Source organism: Leucoraja erinacea, chromosome 2 (genome assembly GCF_028641065.1).
Source record: "Leucoraja erinacea ecotype New England chromosome 2, Leri_hhj_1, whole genome shotgun sequence".
Classification (NCBI taxonomy): Eukaryota; Metazoa; Chordata; class Chondrichthyes; order Rajiformes; family Rajidae; genus Leucoraja; species Leucoraja erinaceus.
Window position 1 is genome coordinate 137,382,743 of NC_073378.1, and position 21,222 is coordinate 137,403,964.

Below are 21,222 nucleotides of genomic sequence, written 5' to 3' on the forward strand. Positions count from 1 at the left end.
GTTTTTAGTATTGTAACCGTGGATATTAGGGTGCATTCTTATATTTTCTGCTAAGGGCTCTATCGCCAGGGCAAATAGAAGGGGTGATAAGGCACATCCCTGTCTATTGCCCCTGGATAGTTGAAATTTCGGGAATATATTATTAGTCAGTAATCTAGCCGTGGGCTTATCATATAGTAATTTTAACCATAAGATAAAATTATCTCCCATTTGAAATGTTTGTAATACTTTAAAAAGGTATTCCCATTCCACCTGATCGAATGCTTTTTCTGCATCCAATGAAATAATTGATAAGTCTTCCTCTTCTATCTTATATGAATACATCATGTTAAAGAGACGTCTCAAATTATTAAATTAATGTCTCTTAGGTATAAATCCCATTTGATCCGGGTTTATTAATTTACTAACATATTTGCTTAGTCTTCTTGCTAAGGGTTTGGCTAATATTTTCTGATCAGTATTTAATAATGCAATGGCTCTATATGACCCGGGGTCCTCTAGATCTTTATCCTTTTTAGGTATTAGTGTTATAGTCGACTGTGCTAGTGTTTCTGGTAGTTTCTGTTCTTTGAATGCATATGTGTAAAGTTTCTGTAGACGTGGAGAAATTATTTTTTTTATAGAATTCATTGCTAAATCCTACCGGTCCTGGTGTTTTACCGTTCTTCAAAGACTTTATTGACTCTTCTATTTCATTAATTGAAATTTGAGATCCTAATTCTTCCTGTTCACATGAAGTTTTGGGAGATTATACTTTTCCAAAAAATTTGTGATTTTACTACTATCTGTTGATGTTTTTGATATATATAAATATTGGTGGAATTGAGCAAATCTTTTATTAATATCTTTGGGTAGTATTATCAATTCCCCTTTATCTGACCAAATTTTCGGAATCGTATGTTCCTATTCCCGTTTTTTCATTTGTCGTGCCAAGAGTTTATGTGGCTTGTCGCCGAATTCAACATTTTCCTGTTTTGTGATTTGGAATAGTCTAATGATTCTTTCAGATAAGATTCTATTCAATTTAAATTTCAATATTAATATCTTAATGTTTATCCATAGTTGGGTCTTTGGCGTTGTCTAAGTCCAATTGTCTAATTTTTTTCTTCCAAGTTCAATTGTTCCGTCTTTTTTTTAATTTTGAAACGCTTGATATGAAATTATCGATCCTCTGATAAATGCCTTAAAGAATTCCCATAGTAATGAGGGTGATATACCTGGTGTATCATTGGTCTCAAAAAAAAATTCCATCTGTTGTCTTAGATATGCACAAATATGAGGGTTGTTTACAATTTGGGGATTAAATCTCCAGAACGGTTTTTTATTGGTCATTCCTTCTATTATTAAGAAGAAGGTTAATGGCGCATGATCTGAAATGATACTACTATGGTGTTTGGCATTTGATGTAAATGGAATTAGTTTCGTATCTACTAAAAAATAATCAATTCGTGAGTAGGTTTTGTGTACCATTGATAAGCTTTCTGAAAGTCTAGATACATTACATCCACTGGCCCCTTAATTCATTTTACTTGTCACATCTTCAAAAAATTCCAGATTAGTCAAGCATTATTTTCCTTTCATAAATCCATGCTGACGGACTAATCCTTTTATTGGTATCCAAATGCCCCATTATTACCTCTTTAATAATTGACTCAAGCATCTTTCCCACCACCGAAGTCAGGCAAAATTTATTTCAGTTCCTCGACCCCCTTAGATCCTCTGTCCGCCAGTACTTCTGGGAGATTGTTCGTGTCTTCTTCAGTGAGGACAGATCCGAAGTACCTGTTCAACTCTTCTGCCATTTCCTTGTTCCCCATAATAATTTCACCTGTGTCTGCCTTCAAGGGACCCACATTTGACTTTGCTATTCTTTTTCCCTTAACAAAACTAAAGAAGCTTTTACTGTCCTTTATATTCCTGGCCAGCTTCCCCTCGTACTTCAGTTTTTCAGCCCGTATTGCCCATTTTGTTTCCTTCTGTTGTCCTATGAAAGTTTCCCAATCCTCTGGCTTCTAGCTACTCTTTGCTGTGTTATACATCTTTTCTTTTAGTTTTATTCTATCCCTTTCTCTTCAGCCACAGTTGCCTCCTACTTCCCTTAGAATCTATCTTCCTTTTTTATAGAGATTGACCCCTTCCCGCCGTTACTGCATCCGAGTGTTGTAGTGATAGACACGTTCCCACCATTGCCTTAGTGTTATACAGCAACAGACCCATTGCCACCGGTACTGCATCCTAGTGTTGTAGTGATAGACCCGTCCACACCGGTACTGTACCCCAGTGTTGTAGTGATATACCCACCCCCACTGGTACTGTACCCCAATGTTGTAGTGATATACACACCATCACTGGTACTGTACCCATATTGTAGTGACACACCCGTCTCCACTGTTACTGTACCCCAGTGTTGTAGTGATATACCCACCCCCACTGGTACTGTATCCCAGTGTTGTAGTGATATACCCACCCCCACTGGTACTGTATCCCAGTGTTGTAGTGATATACCCACCCCCACTGGTACTGTACCCCAGTGTTGTGGTGATAGACCCGTCTCCACCGGTACTGTATCCCAGTGCTGTAGTGATGTACCCACCCCCACTGGTACTGTGCCCGTGTTGTAGTGATAGACCCGTCTCCACCGGTACTGTACCCATGTTGTAGTGATAGACCCACCCCCACCGGTACTGTATCCCAGTGTTGTGGTGATAGACCCGTCTCCACCGGTACTGTATCCCAGTGTTGTAGTGATAGACCCGTCCCAGTGCTGTTGTAGTGATATACCCATCCCCACTGGTACTGTATCCCAGTGTTGTAGTGATATACCCACCCCCACTGGTACTGTACCCCAGTGTTGTGGTGATAGACCCGTCCCCACCGGTACTGTACCCCAGTGTTGTGGTGATAGACCCATTCCCACCGGTACTGTACCCTAGTGTTGTAGTGATAGACCCGTCCCCACTGGTACTGTACCCCAGTGTTGTAGTGATAGACCCGTCCCCACTGGTACTGTACCCATATTGTAGTGACAGACCCGTCTCCACCGTTACTGTACCCCAGTGTTGTAGTGCTATACCCACCCCCACTGGTACTATATCCCAGTGTTGTAGTGATATACCCACCCCCACTGGTACTGTGCCCGTGTTGTAGTGACACACCCGCCCCCACCAGTACTGTATCCCAGTGTTATACAGCAACAGGCCCGCCCCCACTGGTATTGTACCTGTTATGCAGCAACTAGTCCCACTAGTACTGTACCCCAATGTTATAGAACATGACCTGACCCCACCAGCACTGTACCCGTGTTATGCAGTGAAAGACCCGTCCTCACCAATATTGTACCCCTATGTTTTACAGCAATAGACCCATTCAGTGTAATGGTGTCAGTTGGTCAAATCATTGGCCACTTGTATATATATTAATTTCTCTTTTATTTGTGCCTCTACATTGAGGCGGTTGTAACAGGTTATCTTCTGTACAGTGGTTGGTGATTCGAATTGGAGTACAATTAGTTATTTTGTTAAACTCACTGCTTTAATATAAACATATATATTAAGATTCCCTGACAGGTTAGTAGAGCATGCATAGCAAAGTAATCCACCCATAAAACAGTAACTGGGAGATGCTCAGACCAGGGATAAACTGGTAGATCCAGGGCTCATCCCGAGGTGAAGGTTGCTGTGATCAGCGTGTATTGGACACTGAATCCTCAGGGATCAGAGTCGTGCGAGGAATAATGACGGTCCCTGTGTTTCCTTACTTGTCCTGGCCAAGTATCCGGAATGTTCCTGAGTCTGAGTGAAGGTTTCACTGTCTGACGGCAATCTTGTTACCTTGCAGCATGATGTTCATGGGAAGTAACAAGGGATCAGCCTTCAGGACAGGTAAACAACACACTCGGCAACATATAGAGGGAAGGAGCAGCCATCATGGCACCAGGCTTCACCGGGAAGACAGGCTAAAATCCTCCACACTTCAGATGGGTTCATTTCAAATAGCACAGTAGAACTCAACAAGGCATGAGGCACAGGTAGGGAAGACAGTCAGAAACTTTAGTGGAAATGTCAAAGACCAGAGGGCATAGCTTTAAGATGGAACAACGTTTAAAGGAGATGCAATGGGCACAAGGAGAGTTACATAGAGCTCTTGGGACTAACGGAATCAAGGGATATGGGGAGAAGGCAGGAACGGGGTAGTGATTGTGGATGGTCAGCCATGATCACATTGAATAGCGGTGCTGGCTCGAAGGGCCGAATGGCCTACTCCTGTAACTATTGTCTATGTATCTATCTATGTATCTAAAAGGGTGGTGGGGGCCTGGAACACGCTGCCAGGGGTGGTGGTGGAGCAGATACAATATTGGTGTTTAAAGGCTTTTAGATAGGCACGTGGATATGCAGGGAATAGAGGGATATGGATCACGAGTATGCAGAGGAGATTTGCAACCTCGGTACACATGACAAAAAACTAAACTAGCTTAACTTGGCATCATGCTTGGCACTAACATTGTGGGATCAAGGGCCAGTTTCTTTATTGTACTGTTCTAGGTTTTCAACCACAGCTCTCATTACCTGCTGTGCTTTCTGAATGAAGTTCCCACATCTGCTGGGAGGAGACCACACATGGAGGCCCCTCCATTTCTCCTCAAATCTATCCATTGTCAGGGAGAGGTGTCAGAGTGTTAGGGAGAGGGTATAGGGGACAGAGTGGCAGGGAGGGTGTGTAAAGGTCAGAGTGAGTGTATAGGGGTCAGAGTGTCAGGGAGGAGTTATAGGGGTCAGAGTGTCATGGAGGGGATGCAAGGGTCAGAGAGGGGGTGTAGGGGTCAGAGAGGGGGTGCGAGGGTCAGTGTCAGAGAGGGGGTGCAAGGGTCAGAGAGGGGGTGCAAGGGTCAGAGTGTCAGGGAGGGGGGTATAGGGGGTCAGAGTGTCATGGAGGGTATGCAAGGGTCAGAGTGTCAGAGAGGGGATGCAAGGGTCAGAGTGTCAGAGAGGGGGTATAGGGGGTCAGAGTGTCATGGAGGGTATGCAAGGGTCAGAGTGTCAGAGAGAGGGTGCAAGGGTCAGTGTCAGAGAGGGGGTGCAAGGGTCAGAGTGTCAGAGAGGGGGTGCAAGGATCAGAGTGTCAGGGAGGGGGTATAGGGGTCAGAGAGGGGGTGTAAGGGTCAGAGTATCAGGGTGAGGGTATAGAGGTCAGAGTGTCATGGAGGGGATGCAAGGGTAAGAGTGTCAGAGAGGGGGTGTAGGGGTCATAGTGTCAGGGAGGGGGTGCAAGGGTCAGGGTGGGGGTGCAAAGGTCAGAGTGTCAGGGAGGGGGTAGAGAGCTTGAGGGAGGGGTGCTCACCTGTTGTGCTCTAGCCCTGTTTGAAGGGGGAGGGCCTCTGCTGAGACAGATCGATGCAGGAATTGCCTTGGGACAGGCGGCTGATTGGTCTTTATGGAGTGGTTTTGGTTTGCACAGGGAGTCACAATTACCTCGGATGGTTCCTCGAGCTGAATCAGTGCAAAGGTGGCGAGGAAACTTTATCGACTCTTCCCACAATATGGGGGTCCCAGTCTGAGCAGAGTTTTGAGAGACGCACCTTATTAATATTTGGATTAACAGCATTGTCTTTATTACAGTTCAATTAATAATTGCAGCATTTGTCTGGTGACAGGCAGAAAAAGCTGGGCACGTTGTGGTCAGTGCATTCATCGAGAAGGTTTACAGTTGCGAGATTACAATCTTCCCAGGCTTCTGTGGGAGCTGGCAGCAGTGGTTCGGGATTAGTCCACCTTGCTCTGCAAAAAGCAACAGGACCATCCAGTGGAACGGCACACACACTCAAATAATTCCCATAAATAGATCCTTTAGTCCAAACATGTGCACAACATTCCAGCTGATCCATTGTAAATTCCAATATTATTTAAAACTCAGAGGAACTGAGGTGATGCAAAATGTAAATGAATTTATTTGCACAACTTCCTGTAGTGATTCTGTTGCTCGCCGTTAAACTGCGACTGCTGGAGGTGTTTCGAGTTGCAGAGCAGGGTGGTGGGTCTGAGGTGGGGAGGCTGGCATTGCATGATTGCCACCTCTGGCAACCTATGCTGGGCTCTCTCCTTGACTGAAGAGGGACTGAGGGGAAGTCAGTGCCTTGCCCCCAGGGATGCTGGCTGGCAGCCTCCGCCCATAGTTGGAGGATGTGTAGGAGGAGGAGGAGAAGGACATGGAGTAACCAGATCCAGTAGCGTCAAAGCTCCCTCGTCTGGAGCCTGTTCTGGATCCTGTTTTGGAACCTGATCGTGATCCTGCCGAAGAACCAGACCCGCCCACATTGTAGGGGCTGTAGTATCCTTTGGAGGATTGTGAAGAGGCTTCCAACAGACGCAGACTAGATCCTTCCTCAACCATGGATCGATCCATTGCGTCCTTGTAGGAAATCTTCAGTTTGGACTTGGGGCAAGTGATATATTTTGCATAGGCCCCAACATCCCTTAGCTTTTGTGCCGTGCGGGCATCAATGGTGCCCTTCCCCAAAGCTTCGTCCAAGGAAACCCGTCCAGACACGTCTGGTTCAATCAGTCCTCCGGTCAGGTACTGCACCTCCAGGAACCTCTGGCCAGCTTCATAGTACAGCCAGCCTTTCTTCAAGGCCTGGGCAGCAGACATCTTCGACTTGGTTCTGGGGTCCTCAAACCCATGGAAAGCCTTCTGAGCCAGATTGATCCTGTCCACCATAATCTTGTCGACCAGGTTTTGGCCCACAGCATCTGCGACCGAATACTTCTCTCCAGTGTTGGGGTCGATGATTCCCCCAGTACATGCCTGAGCTTCTAGCAGGCGTTGGCCAGTGATGTTGTCCACCAGGTTTCGGCGCATTGCTTCTGTGATGGAAACTTTCTCCAGGGTATCAGTGTCCAGGATGCCAGCAACTGGACCAGTCTCCTCCACTGGGTCACTCCAGGCAACCACGTGGCTTCTCATTGGGCTGGACTGTTGGCTTGTGTATGAAGATGAAGATCCAACTGAGGAAGATCTCGAGCGGAATCCACTCATGTTTCCTGATAACATGTCAGCAAATTCAGTGATGGACAAAGCCCCTGAGCGATACAGGTCCAGAGACCCTTGGTCAATCAAACCATTGGCCAAAGCATCGTCAATGTCATATTGTTTCCCAGATCTTCTGTCCGTGATCATTGACTTTACAATACCATCTGATGAAGAGATTGTTACTTCCTCCCATTCACACTCCTGCTCAGACAGCTCGGTGTACGTCTGATGGTCAATCAGTCCTTTACGATAAGCCTCATACACGGACATTTCTTTGCCTGTCTCAGGATCTACAATCACTACCCTTCGCTTGCGGACTGAGGACTTGGAAGAAGTCTTCCTCTCTCGCTTCTTCTCCTTCAGTAGCAATAAGCAGAGTCCAGTGTCCGAATCCACCATACACCGCTCCATCAGCTGCAAGTAGGTGAGATTTTCCTCTGTGTTTGGATCAAAGAATCCTTTGGTATCATCACCTGGATCTAACAGTATCTTGTTCATCTCCACATCAAACAGCCCGCGCTCATAGGCCATCTCTACCGGGAGACGATGACTGTGCTCAGGGTCAATGATACCTCCCGTGGCGATCTGTGACTCCAGCAGGCGGATCCCATGGTCTTTCACAATTAAACCTTTCTGCATAGCTTGGAAGAGAGACAGCAGCTTCCCTGAATATGGGTCTTTGTAACCAGTGACAGCACGCTCCGCTGACATGAGCTTCTCTTTAAACTCTGGGCCCACCACTCCTGCCTTGACAGCCTCAGCAACAGTTAGCTTCATGTTTTTGATCGGGTCAATCATATAGCCTGTTGCCGCTTGGGCCTCCAACAGTTCAAAGGCAGTCCCAGGTCTGATCATGCCCTTCTTCATAGCCCGGTAAATGGTCAGTCTCTCCTTCGAGGCCTCGACAAACACTCCTGCAATACAACTGGTGCCTTCCAGATATTTCCTGATACTGTCACTAACTTCTTCCACAGTGGTTTCACCTTGCTCCAGTCTCTCAGCTACGGAACTTTCAATGATCTTTGATTCTAGGAGTTGGTCCATGGTGATCTGTTTGCGTAGACCCTTGAATATTAACCGTTTCCTGTCGGTCAAGTTCAAAAGACGGTGGCCTGACTTTTCGTCAGTTTTGCACTTTGCCAGCAGCTGAGTGTAAGTTAACAGCTCGTCGGTGCTGGGGTCAAGGAATCCTTGTGTCCCTGAGGCTGGGTCTGTGATGAGGTTGTAGGTCTCACGGTCCAGGTAACCCCGTTGAAAGGCAACTTCCAGAGGCAGGTGATGGCTGTACTGCGGGTCAATGATTCCTCCTGTGGCCAGCTGAGCATCAAGCAAGCGAATTGCGTAGTCTTTCCCAATCAGCCCTTTCCTCATAGCCTGGAAGAGCGAGATGTTCTTGCCAGTGTACGGGTCCCGGTAGCCAGTGACAGCTCTCTCTGCCGACAGCAGCTTGTCGTGGAACTCAGGACCCACCACGCCATCCTTAACAGCTTCGTCCACCGTCAGGCGCACATTCTTCACTGGATCCAGAATAAAGCCAGTCGCGGCCTGGGCCTCAAGCAGAGAAAGTGCCACCTCTGGTTTCACCCAGTCTTTCTTCATGGCTTGATACAGACTTGACACCTCCTTGACAGCACCCTTGTATACACCACTAACAGCGCCTGTGCCAAACAGGAACATCTTCACCTTCTCCATTTCACACACCTGCTGCACTGTCAGCTGCCTCTCCCTCAGTTTCCTGAGCGTCTCCTGATCAATAATTCCTGAGGCGTAGAGGTGATCTGCAGAAACGTTGCCCCGGAAGCTGTGGAAGCTGATCATCTCGTATCCATGGTAAATTTCTACACGCTCTATGATCTCGATGATTATCAACACTAAACGCTCTCGGGTGAGCTTTCCCATTTGAAACTCTCTTGTTAGCCTGGTCCTCTCCTGCTCAGAGATGTATTCAGATTGTAAGATCTCCCACACTGACATCGACCTCCCACCCAGAGCCCCTGAAGGAATTTCCACTTTTGTGTTCTCAAATTCCTTCTGCATTTGAGCCGCGCTGTAGACTGGGTTTTCAACAACTCTGGACTTTTCTCCCTCCGTCATGGACAAGAGGTACAGACCACTTCCGGGATCAGAAATGCACCTATTCTTCAGTTGTTGATAGGTGACTTCTTCCGTAGTGTTGGGATCAATAAATCTCTTGGCATCATCACGAGCATCACAGAAGCTTTGGTTCATCTCCACATCAAACATTCCCCGTTTGTAGGCCACGTCCATGGGCAGCCGATGGCTGGTGTTGGGGTCAATGATGCCACCAGATGACACCTGTGCCTGCAGGAGCTGAACTCCATGGTCTTTGGTTACAAGTTCCTTTGTCATTGCTTCAAACAAGGAGACCTTTCGCCCGGTGTAGGGGTCCGTATATCCTGTTACCGCTTTCTCCGCAGCGAGTAGCTTCTCATGGAGTTCTGGCCCAACGAGTCCATCCTTCACTGCCTCATCGACGGTGAGGGTGCGATTCTGCACAGGGTCCACAAGGAACCCTGTTGCTGCCTGAGCTTCCAGTAAGATCTCCGCTGTTCTTGGTCTCAGCAGGTTTTTCTTCATTGCTTCATAGAAGCTCATTGTCTCCTGGGTGGGTTCCACAAACACTCCAGCAATGCTCTCCGACCCCTGAAGGTATTTCCTCACCGACTCCAACTTGCTCACATCTTCAGGTGTTGCCTTTCCTTTCTGCAGTCCATCAAACGTCTTCTTGTTGATGATATGTGATTCTAACAACTCGCTGGCAGGAACCCTGTCCCTTAGACCAGCAAAAGTAATTTGTGGCTTTCTCTTCACCTCACGTTCCTCAATGATTGTTACCACAATTGTAATGATTTTCTCTACAGTTACTTTGCCTGACCTGTACTGTCGGATAAGGTCACGGCGTTGATCTTCGGTGAAATATTCTGAGTTGATCAACTCCCAGATTGTGACCGTTTTCCCAGAAAATTTTCCAGATGGGACACTCACCACAGCCTTTTGGAAAACATCCTTGGTGACCTCCTCTGGATGAAGATCCACTCTCTTCACAGCTTCTTCCGTCAGGGGTAACAGGGAAAGGTTGGTCTCAGGGTCACTTCTGCATCTCTGCTTCAGCTCTTGGTAGGTGACATGTTCGTCTGTATTTGGTTCAATGTAGCCTTTAGTGTTCTCACTGGGAGTGGTCACCAACTGGTTCATCTCCTCATCAAACATTCCCCGCTTGTAGGCCACGTCCATGGGCAGCCGATGGCTGTTGTTGGGGTCAATGATGCCACCAGATGCCACCTGAGCCTGCAGGAGCTGAACTCCATGGTCTTTGGTTACAAGTTCCTTTCTCATTGCTTCAAACAAGGAGACCTTACGCCCGGTGTAAGGGTCTGTATATCCCGTGACTGCTTTCTCCGCAGCCAGTAGCTTCTCATGGAGTTCTGGCCCAACAAGTCCATCCTTCACTGCCTCATCGACGGTGAGGGTGCGATTCTGCACAGGATCCACCAGGAACCCTGTTGCTGCCTGAGCTTCCAGTAACATCTCCGCTGTTCTTGGACTCAGCAGGTTCTTCTTCATTGCTTCATAGAAGCTCATTCTCTCCTGGGTGGGCTCCACAAACACTCCAGCAATGCTCTCCGACCCCTGAAGGTATTTCCTCACCGACTCCAACTTGCTCACATCTTCAGGTGTTGCCTTTCCTTTCTGCAGTCCATCAAACGTCTTCTTGTTGATGATCTTCGATTCCAACAACTCGCTGGCAGGAACCTTGTCCCGTAGTCCGGGGAATAGTAGATGCTTCTTGGTCTCAGTTTCATCAATGGTGGTGATGATGAATTTAATGATGTGTTCGATGGTGACCTTTCCTGACCTGTACTGCCACATTAGGTCACGGCGTTGATCTTCGGTGATGTACTCCGAGTTGATCAACTCCCAGATTGTCACGGTTTTCCCAGAGAATTTTCCAGATGGGACACTAACCACAGCCTTTTGGAAAATGTCCTTGGTGACCTCTTCTGGGTGAAGATCCACTCTCTTCACAGCTTCCTCTGTCAGGGGTAACAGAGAAAGGTTGGTCTCAGGGTCACTTTTGCATCTCTGCTTCAGCTGTTGGTAGGTGACATGTTCGTCTGTATTTGGTTCAATGAAACCTTTAGTGTTCTCACTGGGAGTGGTCACCAACTGGTTCATCTCCTCATCAAACATTCCCCGCTTGTAGGCCACGTCCATGGGCAGCCGATGGCTGGTGTTGGGGTCAATGATGCCACCAGATGCCACCTGAGCCTGCAGGAGCTGAACTCCATGGTCTTTTGGTACCAGTTCCTTTCTCATTGCTTCAAACAAGGAGACCTTACGCCCGGTGTAAGGGTCCGTATATCCCGTTACTGCTTTCTCCGCAGCCAGTAGCTTCTCGTGGAGTTCTGGCCCAACAAGTCCATCCTTCACTGCCTCATCGACGGTGAGGGTGCGATTCAGTACAGGGTCCACGAGGAACCCTGTTGCTGCCTGAGCTTCCAGTAAGATCTCCGCTGTTCTTGGTCTCAGCAGGTTCTTCTTCATTGCTGCATAGAAGCTCATTCTCTCCTGGGTGGGTTCCACAAACACTCCAGCAATGCTCTCCGACCCCTGAAGGAATTTCCTCACTGATTCCAACTTGCTCACATCTTCAGGTGTTGCCTTTCCTTTCTGCAGTCCATCAAATGTCTTCTTGTCAATGATCTTCGATTCCAACAACTCGCTGGCAGGAACCTTATCCCGTAGTCCGGGGAAGAGAAGCTGTGGTTTTTTCTTTGTTTCTTTCTCTTCAATCACCGTGATGACAATTCTGATGATCTTTTCCACTGTCACCTTCCCTGACCGATACTGTCGAATCAGATCCTTCCTCTGCTCCTCGGTAAAGTATTCCGAATTAATAAGCTCCAAGATGCTGACAGATTTCCCAGAGTAGATGCCAGCTGGAACAGACAATGTTGTATTCCCAAATGTATCTCTGGTCTGCTCTTCATCATAAACAGGTTTCGATGATATTGCTTTCTCACTCAAGGGCAACAAGAGCTGACCTGACCCTGCATCCTTTCTGCACCTCTCCTTCAGCCGTTGGTAGCTGACGCTCTCATCCATGTTTGGATCATAGAAGCCTACCATGTTCTCACTGGGAGTGGTCACCAGCTGGTTCATTTCCTCATCAAACATTCCCCGCTTGTAGGCCACGTCCATGGGCAGCCGATGGCTGGTGTTGGGGTCAATGATGCCACCAGATGCCACCTGAGCCTGCAGGAGCTGCACTCCATGGTCTTTGGGTACCAGTTCCTTTATCATTGCTTCAAACAAGGAGACCTTACGCCCGGAGTAAGGGTCCGTATATCCGGTTACCGCTCTCTCTGCAGCCAGTAGCTTCTCATGGAGTTCTGGCCCAACGAGTCCATCCTTCACTGCCTCATCGACGGTGAGGGTGCGATTCTGCACAGGGTCCACGAGGAACCCTGTTGCTGCCTGAGCTTCCAGTAAGATCTCCGCTGTTCTTGGTCTCAGCAGGTTCTTCTTCATTGCTTCATAGAAGCTCATTGTCTCCTGGGTGGGCTCCACAAACACTCCAGCAATGCTCTCCGACCCCTGAAGGTATTTCCTCACCGACTCCAACTTGCTCACATCTTCAGGTGTTGCCTTTCCTTTCTGCAGTCCATCAAACGTCTTCTTGTTGATGATCTTCGATTCCAACAACTCGCTGGCAGGAACCTTGTCCCGCAGTCCAGGGAAGAGCAGCTGCTTCTTGGTCTCAGTTTCATCAATGGTGGTGATGATGAATTTAATGATGTGTTCGATGGTGACCTTTCCTGACCTGTACTGCCACATTAGGTCACGGCGTTGATCTTCGGTGATGTACTCTGAGTTGATCAACTCCCAGATTGTCACGGTTTTCCCAGAGAATTTTCCTGATGGGACACTCACCACAGCCTTTTGCAAAACGTCCTTGGTGACCTCCTCTGGGTGAAGGTCCACTCTCTTCACAGCTTCTTCCGTCAAGGGTAACAGAGAAAGGTAGGTCTCAGGGTCACTTCTGCATCTCTGCTTCAGCTGTTGGTAGGTGACATGTTCGTCTGTATTTGGTTCAATGAAACCTTTAGTGTTTTCACTGGGAGTGGTCACCAACTGGTTCATCTCCTCATCAAACATTCCTCGCTTGTAGGCCACGTCCATGGGCAGCCGATGGCTGGTGTTGGGGTCAATGATGCCACCAGATGCCACCTGAGCCTGCAGGAGCTGAACTCCATGGTCTTTGGGTACCAGTTCCTTTGTCATTGCTTCAAACAAGGAGACCTTACGCCCGGTGTAAGGGTCCGTATATCCCGTGACTGCTTTCTCCGCAGCCAGTAGCTTCTCATGGAGTTCTGGCCCAACGAGTCCATCCTTCACTGCCTCATCGACGGTGAGGGTGCGATTCTGTACAGGGTCCACAAGGAACCCTGTTGCTGCCTGAGCTTCCAGTAAGATCTCCGCTGTTCTTGGTCTCAGCAGGTTCTTCTTCATTGCTTCATAGAAGCTCATTGTCTCCTGGGTGGGCTCCACAAACACTCCAGCAATGCTCTCCGACCCCTGAAGGAATTTCCTCACCGATTCCAACTTGCTCACATCTTCAGGTGTTGCCTTTCCTTTCTGCAGTCCATCAAATGTCTTCTTGTCGATGATCTTCGATTCCAACAACTCGCTGGCAGGAACCTTGTCCCGTAGTCCGGGGAAGAGCAGCTGTGGTTTTTTCTTTGTTTCTTTCTCTTCAATCACCGTGATGACAATTCTGATGATCTTTTCCACTGTCACCTTCCCTGACCGATACTGTCGAATCAGATCCTTCCTCTGCTCCTCGGTAAAGTATTCCGAATTAATAAGCTCCAAGATGCTGACAGATTTCCCAGAGAAGATGCCAGCTGGAACAGACACTGTTGTCTTCCCAAATGTATCTCTGGTCTGCTCTTCATCATAAACAGGTTTTGATGATATTGCTTTCTCACTCAAGGGCAACAAGAGCTGACCTGACCCTGCATCCTTTATGCACCTCTCCTTCAGCCGTTGATAGCTGACGCTCTCATCCATGTTTGGATCATAGAAGCCTACCGTGTTCTCACTGGGAGTGGTCACCAACTGGTTCATTTCCTCATCAAACATTCCCCGCTTGTAGGCCACGTCCATGGGCAGCCGATGGCTGGTGTTGGGGTCAATGATGCCACCAGATGCCACCTGAGCCTGCAGGAGCTGCACTCCATGGTCTTTGGGTACCAGTTCCTTTGTCATTGCTTCAAACAAGGAGACCTTACGCCCGGTGTAGGGGTTTGTATATCCCGTCACTGCTTTCTCTGCAGCCAGTAGCTTCTCATGGAGTTCTGGCCCAACAAGTCCATCCTTCACTGCCTCATCGACGGTGAGGGTGCGATTCTGCACAGGGTCCACGAGGAACCCTGTTGCTGCCTGAGCTTCCAGTAAGATCTCCGCTGTTCTTGGTCTCAGCAGGTTCTTCTTCATTGCTTCATAAAAGCTCATTGTCTCCTGGGTGGGTTCCACAAACACTCCAGCAATGCTCTCCGACCCCTGAAGGAATTTCCTCACCGACTCCAACTTGCTCACATCTTCAGGTGTTGCCTTTCCTTTCTGCAGTCCATCAAACGTCTTCTTGTCGATGATCTTCGATTCCAACAACTCGCTGGCAGGAACCTTGTCCCGTAGTCCAGGGAAGAGCAGCTGCTTCTTGGTCTCAGTTTCAACAATGGTGGTGATGATGAATTTAATGATGTGTTCGATGGTGACCTTTCCTGACCTGTACTGCCACATTAGGTCACGGCGTTGATCTTCGGTGATGTACTCTGAGTTGATCAACTCCCAGATTGTCACGGTTTTCCCAGAGAATTTTCCTGATGGGACACTCACCACAGCCTTTTGGAAAACGTCCTTGGTGACCTCCTCTGGGTGAAGATCCACTCTCTTCACAGCTTCTTCCGTCAGGGGTAACAGAGAAAGGTTGGTCTCAGGGTCACTTCTGCATCTCTGCTTCAGCTCTTGGTAGGTGACATGTTCGTCTGTATTTGGTTCAATGAAACCTTTAGTGTTCTCACTGGGAGTGGTCACCAACTGGTTCATCTCCTCATCAAACATTCCCCGCTTGTAGGCCACGTCCATGGGCAGCCGATGGCTGGTGTTGGGGTCAATGATGCCACCAGATGCCACCTGAGCCTGCAGGAGCTGAACTCCATGGTCTTTTGGTACCAGTTCCTTTCTCATTGCTTCAAACAAGGAGACCTTACGCCCGGTGTAAGGGTCCGTATATCCCGTTACTGCTTTCTCCGCAGCCAGTAGCTTCTCATGGAGTTCTGGCCCAACGAGTCCATCCTTCACTGCCTCATCGACGGTGAGGGTGCGATTCTGCACAGGGTCCACGAGGAACCCTGTTGCTGCCTGAGCTTCCAGTAAGATCTCCGCTGTTCTTGGTCTCAGCAGGTTCTTCTTCATTGCTTCATAGAAGCTCATTGTCTCCTGGGTGGGTTCCACAAACACTCCAGCAATGCTCTCCGACCCCTGAAGGAATTTCCTCACCGACTCCAACTTGCTCACATCTTCAGGTGTTGCCTTTCCTTTCTGCAGTCCATCAAATGTCTTCTTGTCAATGATCTTCGATTCCAACAACTCGCTGGCAGGAACCTTGTCCCGTAGTCCGGGGAAGAGCAGCTGTGGTTTTTTCTTTGTTTCTTTCTCTTCAATCACCGTGATGACAATTCTGATGATCTTTTCCACTGTCACCTTCCCTGACCGATACTGTCGAATCAGATCCTTCCTCTGCTCCTCGGTAAAGTATTCCGAATTAATAAGCTCCAAGATGCTGACAGATTTCCCAGAGAAGATGCCAGCTGGAACAGACACTGTTGTCTTCCCAAATGTATCTCTGGTCTGCTCTTCATCATAAACAAGTTTCGATGATATTGCTTTCTCACTCAAGGGCAACAAGAGCTGACCTGACCCTGCATCCTTTCTGCACCTCTCCTTCAGCCGTTGATAGCTGACGCTCTCATCCATGTTTGGATCATAGAAGCCTACCATGTTCTCACTGGGAGTGGTCACCAGCTGGTTCATCTCCTCATCAAACATTCCCCGCTTGTAGGCCACGTCCATGGGCAGCCGATGGCTGGTGTTGGGGTCAATGATGCCACCAGATGCCACCTGAGCCTGCAGGAGCTGAACTCCATGGTCTTTGGGTACCAGTTCCTTTGTCATTGCTTCAAACAAGGAGACCTTACGCCCGGTGTAAGGGTCCGTATATCCCGTGACTGCTTTCTCCGCAGCCAGTAGCTTCTCATGGAGTTCTGGCCCAACGAGTCCATCCTTCACTGCCTCATCGACGGTGAGGGTGCGATTCTGCACAGGGTCCACGAGGAACCCTGTTGCTGCTTGAGCTTCCAGTAAGATCTCCGCTGTTCTGGGTGTCAGCAGATTCTTCTTCATTGCTTCATAGAAGCTCATTGTCTCCTGGGTGGGCTCCACAAACACTCCAGCAATGCTCTCCGACCCCTGAAGGGACTTCCTCACTGATTCCAACTTGCTCACATCTTCAGGTGTTGCCTTTCCTTTCTGCAGTCCATCAAACGTCTTCTTGTCAATGATCTTCGATTCCAACAACTCGCTGGCAGGAACCTTATCCCGTAGTCCGGGGAAGAGAAGCTGTGGTTTTTTCTTTGTTTCTTTCTCTTCAATCACCGTGATGACAATTCTGATGATCTTTTCCACTGTCACCTTCCCTGACCGATACTGTCGAATCAGATCCTTCCTCTGCTCCTCGGTAAAGTATTCCGAATTAATAAGCTCCAAGATGCTGACAGATTTCCCAGAGTAGATGCCAGCTGGAACAGACAGTGTTGTCTTCCCAAAAGTATCTCTGGTCTGCTCTTCATCATAAACAAGTTTCGATGATATTGCTTTCTCACTCAAGGGCAACAAGAGCTGACCTGACCCTGCATCCTTTCTGCACCTCTCCTTCAGCCGTTGGTAGCTGACGCTCTCATCCATGTTTGGATCATAGAAGCCTACCGTGTTCTCACTGGGAGTGGTCACCAACTGGTTCATCTCCTCATCAAACATTCCCCGCTTGTAGGCCACGTCCATGGGCAGCCGATGGCTGGTGTTGGGGTCAATGATGCCGCCAGATGCCACCTGAGCCTGCAGGAGCTGCACTCCATGGTCTTTGGGTACCAGTTCCTTTGTCATTGCTTCAAACAAGGAGACCTTATGCCCGGTGTAAGGGTCCGTATATCCGGTTACCGCTCTCTCTGCAGCCAGTAGCTTCTCATGGAGTTCTGGCCCAACGAGTCCATCCTTCACTGCCTCATCGACGGTGAGGGTGCGATTCTGCACAGGGTCCACGAGGAACCCTGTTGCTGCCTGAGCTTCCAGTAAGATCTCCGCTGTTCTTGGTCTCAGCAGGTTCTTCTTCATTGCTTCATAGAAGCTCATTGTCTCCTGGGTGGGCTCCACAAACACTCCAGCAATGCTCTCCGACCCCTGAAGGTATTTCCTCACCGACTCCAACTTGCTCACATCTTCAGGTGTTGCCTTTCCTTTCTGCAGTCCATCAAACGTCTTCTTGTCGATGATCTTCGATTCCAACAACTCGCTGGCAGGAACCTTGTCCCGCAGTCCAGGGAAGAGCAGCTGCTTCTTCGTCTCAGTTTCATCAATGGTGGTGATGATGAATTTAATGATGTGTTCGATGGTGACCTTTCCTGACCTGTACTGCCACATTAGGTCACGGCGTTGATCTTCGGTGATGTACTCCGAGTTGATCAACTCCCAGATTGTCACGGTTTTTCCAACGAATTTTCCTGATGGGACACTCACCACAGCCTTTTGGAAAACGTCCTTGGTGACCTCCTCTGGGTGAAGGTCCACTCTCTTCACAGCTTCTTCCGTCAGGGGTAACAGAGAAAGGTTGGTCTCAGGGTCACTTCTGCATCTCTGCTTCAGCTGTTGGTAGGTGACATGTTCGTCTGTATTTGGTTCAATGAAACCCTTAGTGTTCTCACTGGGAGTGGTCACCAACTGGTTCATCTCCTCATCAAACATTCCCCGCTTGTAGGCCACGTCCATGGGCAGCCGATGGCTGGTGTTGGGGTCAATGATGCCACCAGATGCCACCTGAGCCTGCAGGAGCTGAACTCCATGGTCTTTGGGTACCAGTTCCTTTGTCATTGCTTCAAACAAGGAGACCTTACGCCCGGTGTAAGGGTCCGTATATCCTGTTACTGCTTTCTCCGCAGCCAGTAGCTTCTCATGGAGTTCTGGCCCAACGAGTCCATCCTTCACTGCCTCATCGACGGTGAGGGTGCGATTCTGCACAGGGTCCACAAGGAACCCTGTTGCTGCCTGAGCTTCTAGTAAGATCTCCGCTGTTCTTGGTCTCAGCAGGTTCTTCTTCATTGCTTCATAGAAGCTCATTGTCTCCTGGGTGGGTTCCACAAACACTCCAGCAATGCTCTCCGACCCCTGAAGGAATTTCCGCACCGACTCCAACTTGCTCACATCTTCAGGTGTTGCCTTTCCTTTCTGCAGTCCATCAAATGTCTTCTTGTCAATGATCTTCGATTCCAACAACTCGCTGGCAGGAACCTTGTCCCGTAGTCCGGGGAAGAGAAGCTGCTTCTTGGTCTCAGTTTCATCAATGGTGGTAATGATGAATTTAATGATGTGTTCGATGGTGATCTTTCCTGACCTGTACTGACGGATAAGGTCCCGGCGTTGTTCTTCAGTGATGTACTCTGAGTTGATCAAATCCCAGATTGTCACGGTTTTCCCAGAGAATTTCCCGACTGGCACAGATACAGTGGCTGTTTTGAAGATGTCGTGTGTCTGTTCCATGGTATATCCTCCCTTTTTTGTCTCTGCTCCCTCGGTCAATGGCAAGAGAAAAAGGCCAGATTCCTGATCCTTCTGACACCTGTCCAGGAGCTGGAAATACGTTAAGTTCTCCTGTGTGTTGGGGTCAAAGAATGCCTTGGCATTGTCACTATCTCCTGCAACTATTTTATTCATGTCCTCAGTGAATAAACCCTGTTTGTATGCCTGGGCCAGGGGCATGCGATGGCTGTTCACTGGATCAATGACACCACCAGTGGCAATCTGTGCCTGCAGCAAACGGATGGCGTAACTTGGGGATATCAAGTCCTTTTGCATTGCTTGAAACAAGGAAATCTGGTCGCCAGTGTAGGGGTCCCTGTAACCTGTCACTGCCCTCTCAGCAGAGAGCAGTTTCTCCTGCAGCTCTGGTCCGACCACACCTTCCCTGATGGCCTCGTTGACGGGCAGTTTCCTGTTCTTTGCCGGGTCAATGATGAAGCCGGATGCTGCCTGAGCCTCCAGCAACACCGTAGCTGTGGTGGGCTTTAATTGTCCCCTTTTCATTGCCTGGTAAATGCTGACTTTCTCCTTTGAGGGCTGAATGATCAGGCCAGCAACACAGCTCTTGCCCTGTAGATAGTTCTGAACATCTTCCTTCTGTGACAGATCCTTGACAGAGACGGATCCTTTCTTTAGTTTGTCCAACTGCTTCTTGCTGAGAATGCCCACCTGATGTAAGCGTGCGGCTGGCACCGACTGGCGCAGGCCACTGAAGGAGAACGCAGCCTCGGCACTTTCCTGGGCAGAGTCCACCACATCCCGACCATTGGCAAGAGCTCCCAGAGTGGGGGCAGTCGCTGCCTGCACTTTGGAGGTCTCTTTGGATATAACTTCAAGCTTCTGAGCTTTCAGTTGCTCCAGCAATTCCCTGAGTGCTTGGTTCTCATCAGCCAGCTGCTTCTCTTTCTCCTGTCTCCTCTTCTCCATTTCCAGAAGCTCTCTCTGCTTCTCCTGGACTTGGTCCTCAGCCTCTCTCTGCATCCTGAGTGCTTCATCCATACTATCCTGAAGTCGGGCCTTGTCGTCCTTGAGTCTCTTCATTTCCTTCATCTGTTCATCCTTCAGAGACTTGGATTTCTCCAGCTCATCCTCATATAGATGCTCCAACTTCTGCTTCTCCGCCTCAATCATCTTCTCTTTTCTGATGAGCAGCTCCTTTTCACTGAGAAAGGATTGTTGAAGGACCTGCGTGGTGTGGACAATTTCTTTCTTTTTCCCTGCCTCCATCTGCACGAATAAGAACAAGGAACTCATCAGTGAAAACAAAGCATGCAACCATCGTCCAGCACCAGAAGCAGGTGAGCAGTGGCCCTTGTGCACACCTCCCACATGCCCGGATCAAACTCCATCTGACATATCTCTGCCTATATCTGTTGGCGATCTGTATCCCACTTTATCCTTTATGACAGCCTTCCTCAATGTCAGATGACTCAAATTTTGGTGTTATCTTCAAGCCTAATAATCAACACCTATGTCCAAATCATATATATATATATATATATGTGTGTGCGTGTGTGTGTGCGTGCGTGCCTGCGTGCGTGTGTGTGCGCACATATATATATACACGAGTGCGTGTGTGCGCACATATATATATACACGAGTGTGCGTGTGTGTGCGCACATATATATATACACGAGTGCGTGTGTGCGCACATATATATATACACGAGTGTGCGTGTGTGTGCGCACATATATATATATATATATACACACACTAGTGTGAGTGTGCGTGTGTCCAAGTATTGATCCACCTGGAACTCAACTGGTCACAGACCTCCAGCCTGAATAATGTTCTTCCATCACAACCCCCTGTCTTCTAACAGTAAACCAGTTCTGAATTGAAATAACCATGTCACCGTGAATCTCAAGCATCTTAATCTTCGGGATCAGCTACACAAGGGACTGTCTTACAAACATCCATATAGACAATATCCATTGCCCTATTCTCATTGATCACCTTTGTCACCTCCTTGAAAACTCAATGAACTTAGTAAAACATGACCTACAACAGACAAACCATGCATACTAACTGTCCCTAATTAGCCCATTCTCTTCCTAATTGGAACATCCTGTCTGGAAGAATCCTCTAACATCTTCCTTTGATGTGAGGCATATCGGCCATTATTTTCCTGGATTGTCCATATCTTCCTAGTTTATCTTTATTTCCATTCTTAAACAAAAGACTTCATCAATTCCATTGGGCCTTGGGGATTTATCCATCTTAATGCTCTATAAGAGGCCCAATACTACCTTTACTTGA

The 21,222-nt window shown here is 48.3% G+C and overlaps 1 protein-coding gene across 1 annotated transcript in view; it reads right to left on the bottom strand.

Moving 5' to 3' along the window:
- Nucleotides 1–3,404: 3,404 nt before the first annotated feature.
- The window catches only part of LOC129705367 (plectin-like), a 224,428-nt gene continuing 206,610 nt past the window's right edge, over nucleotides 3,405–21,222 (bottom strand). Inside the window, 1 exon segment of the mRNA XM_055648915.1 lies at nucleotides 3,405–20,190. Within this exon segment, the coding sequence (XP_055504890.1) occupies nucleotides 6,082–20,190 (14,109 nt within the window). The 3' untranslated portion in view covers nucleotides 3,405–6,081.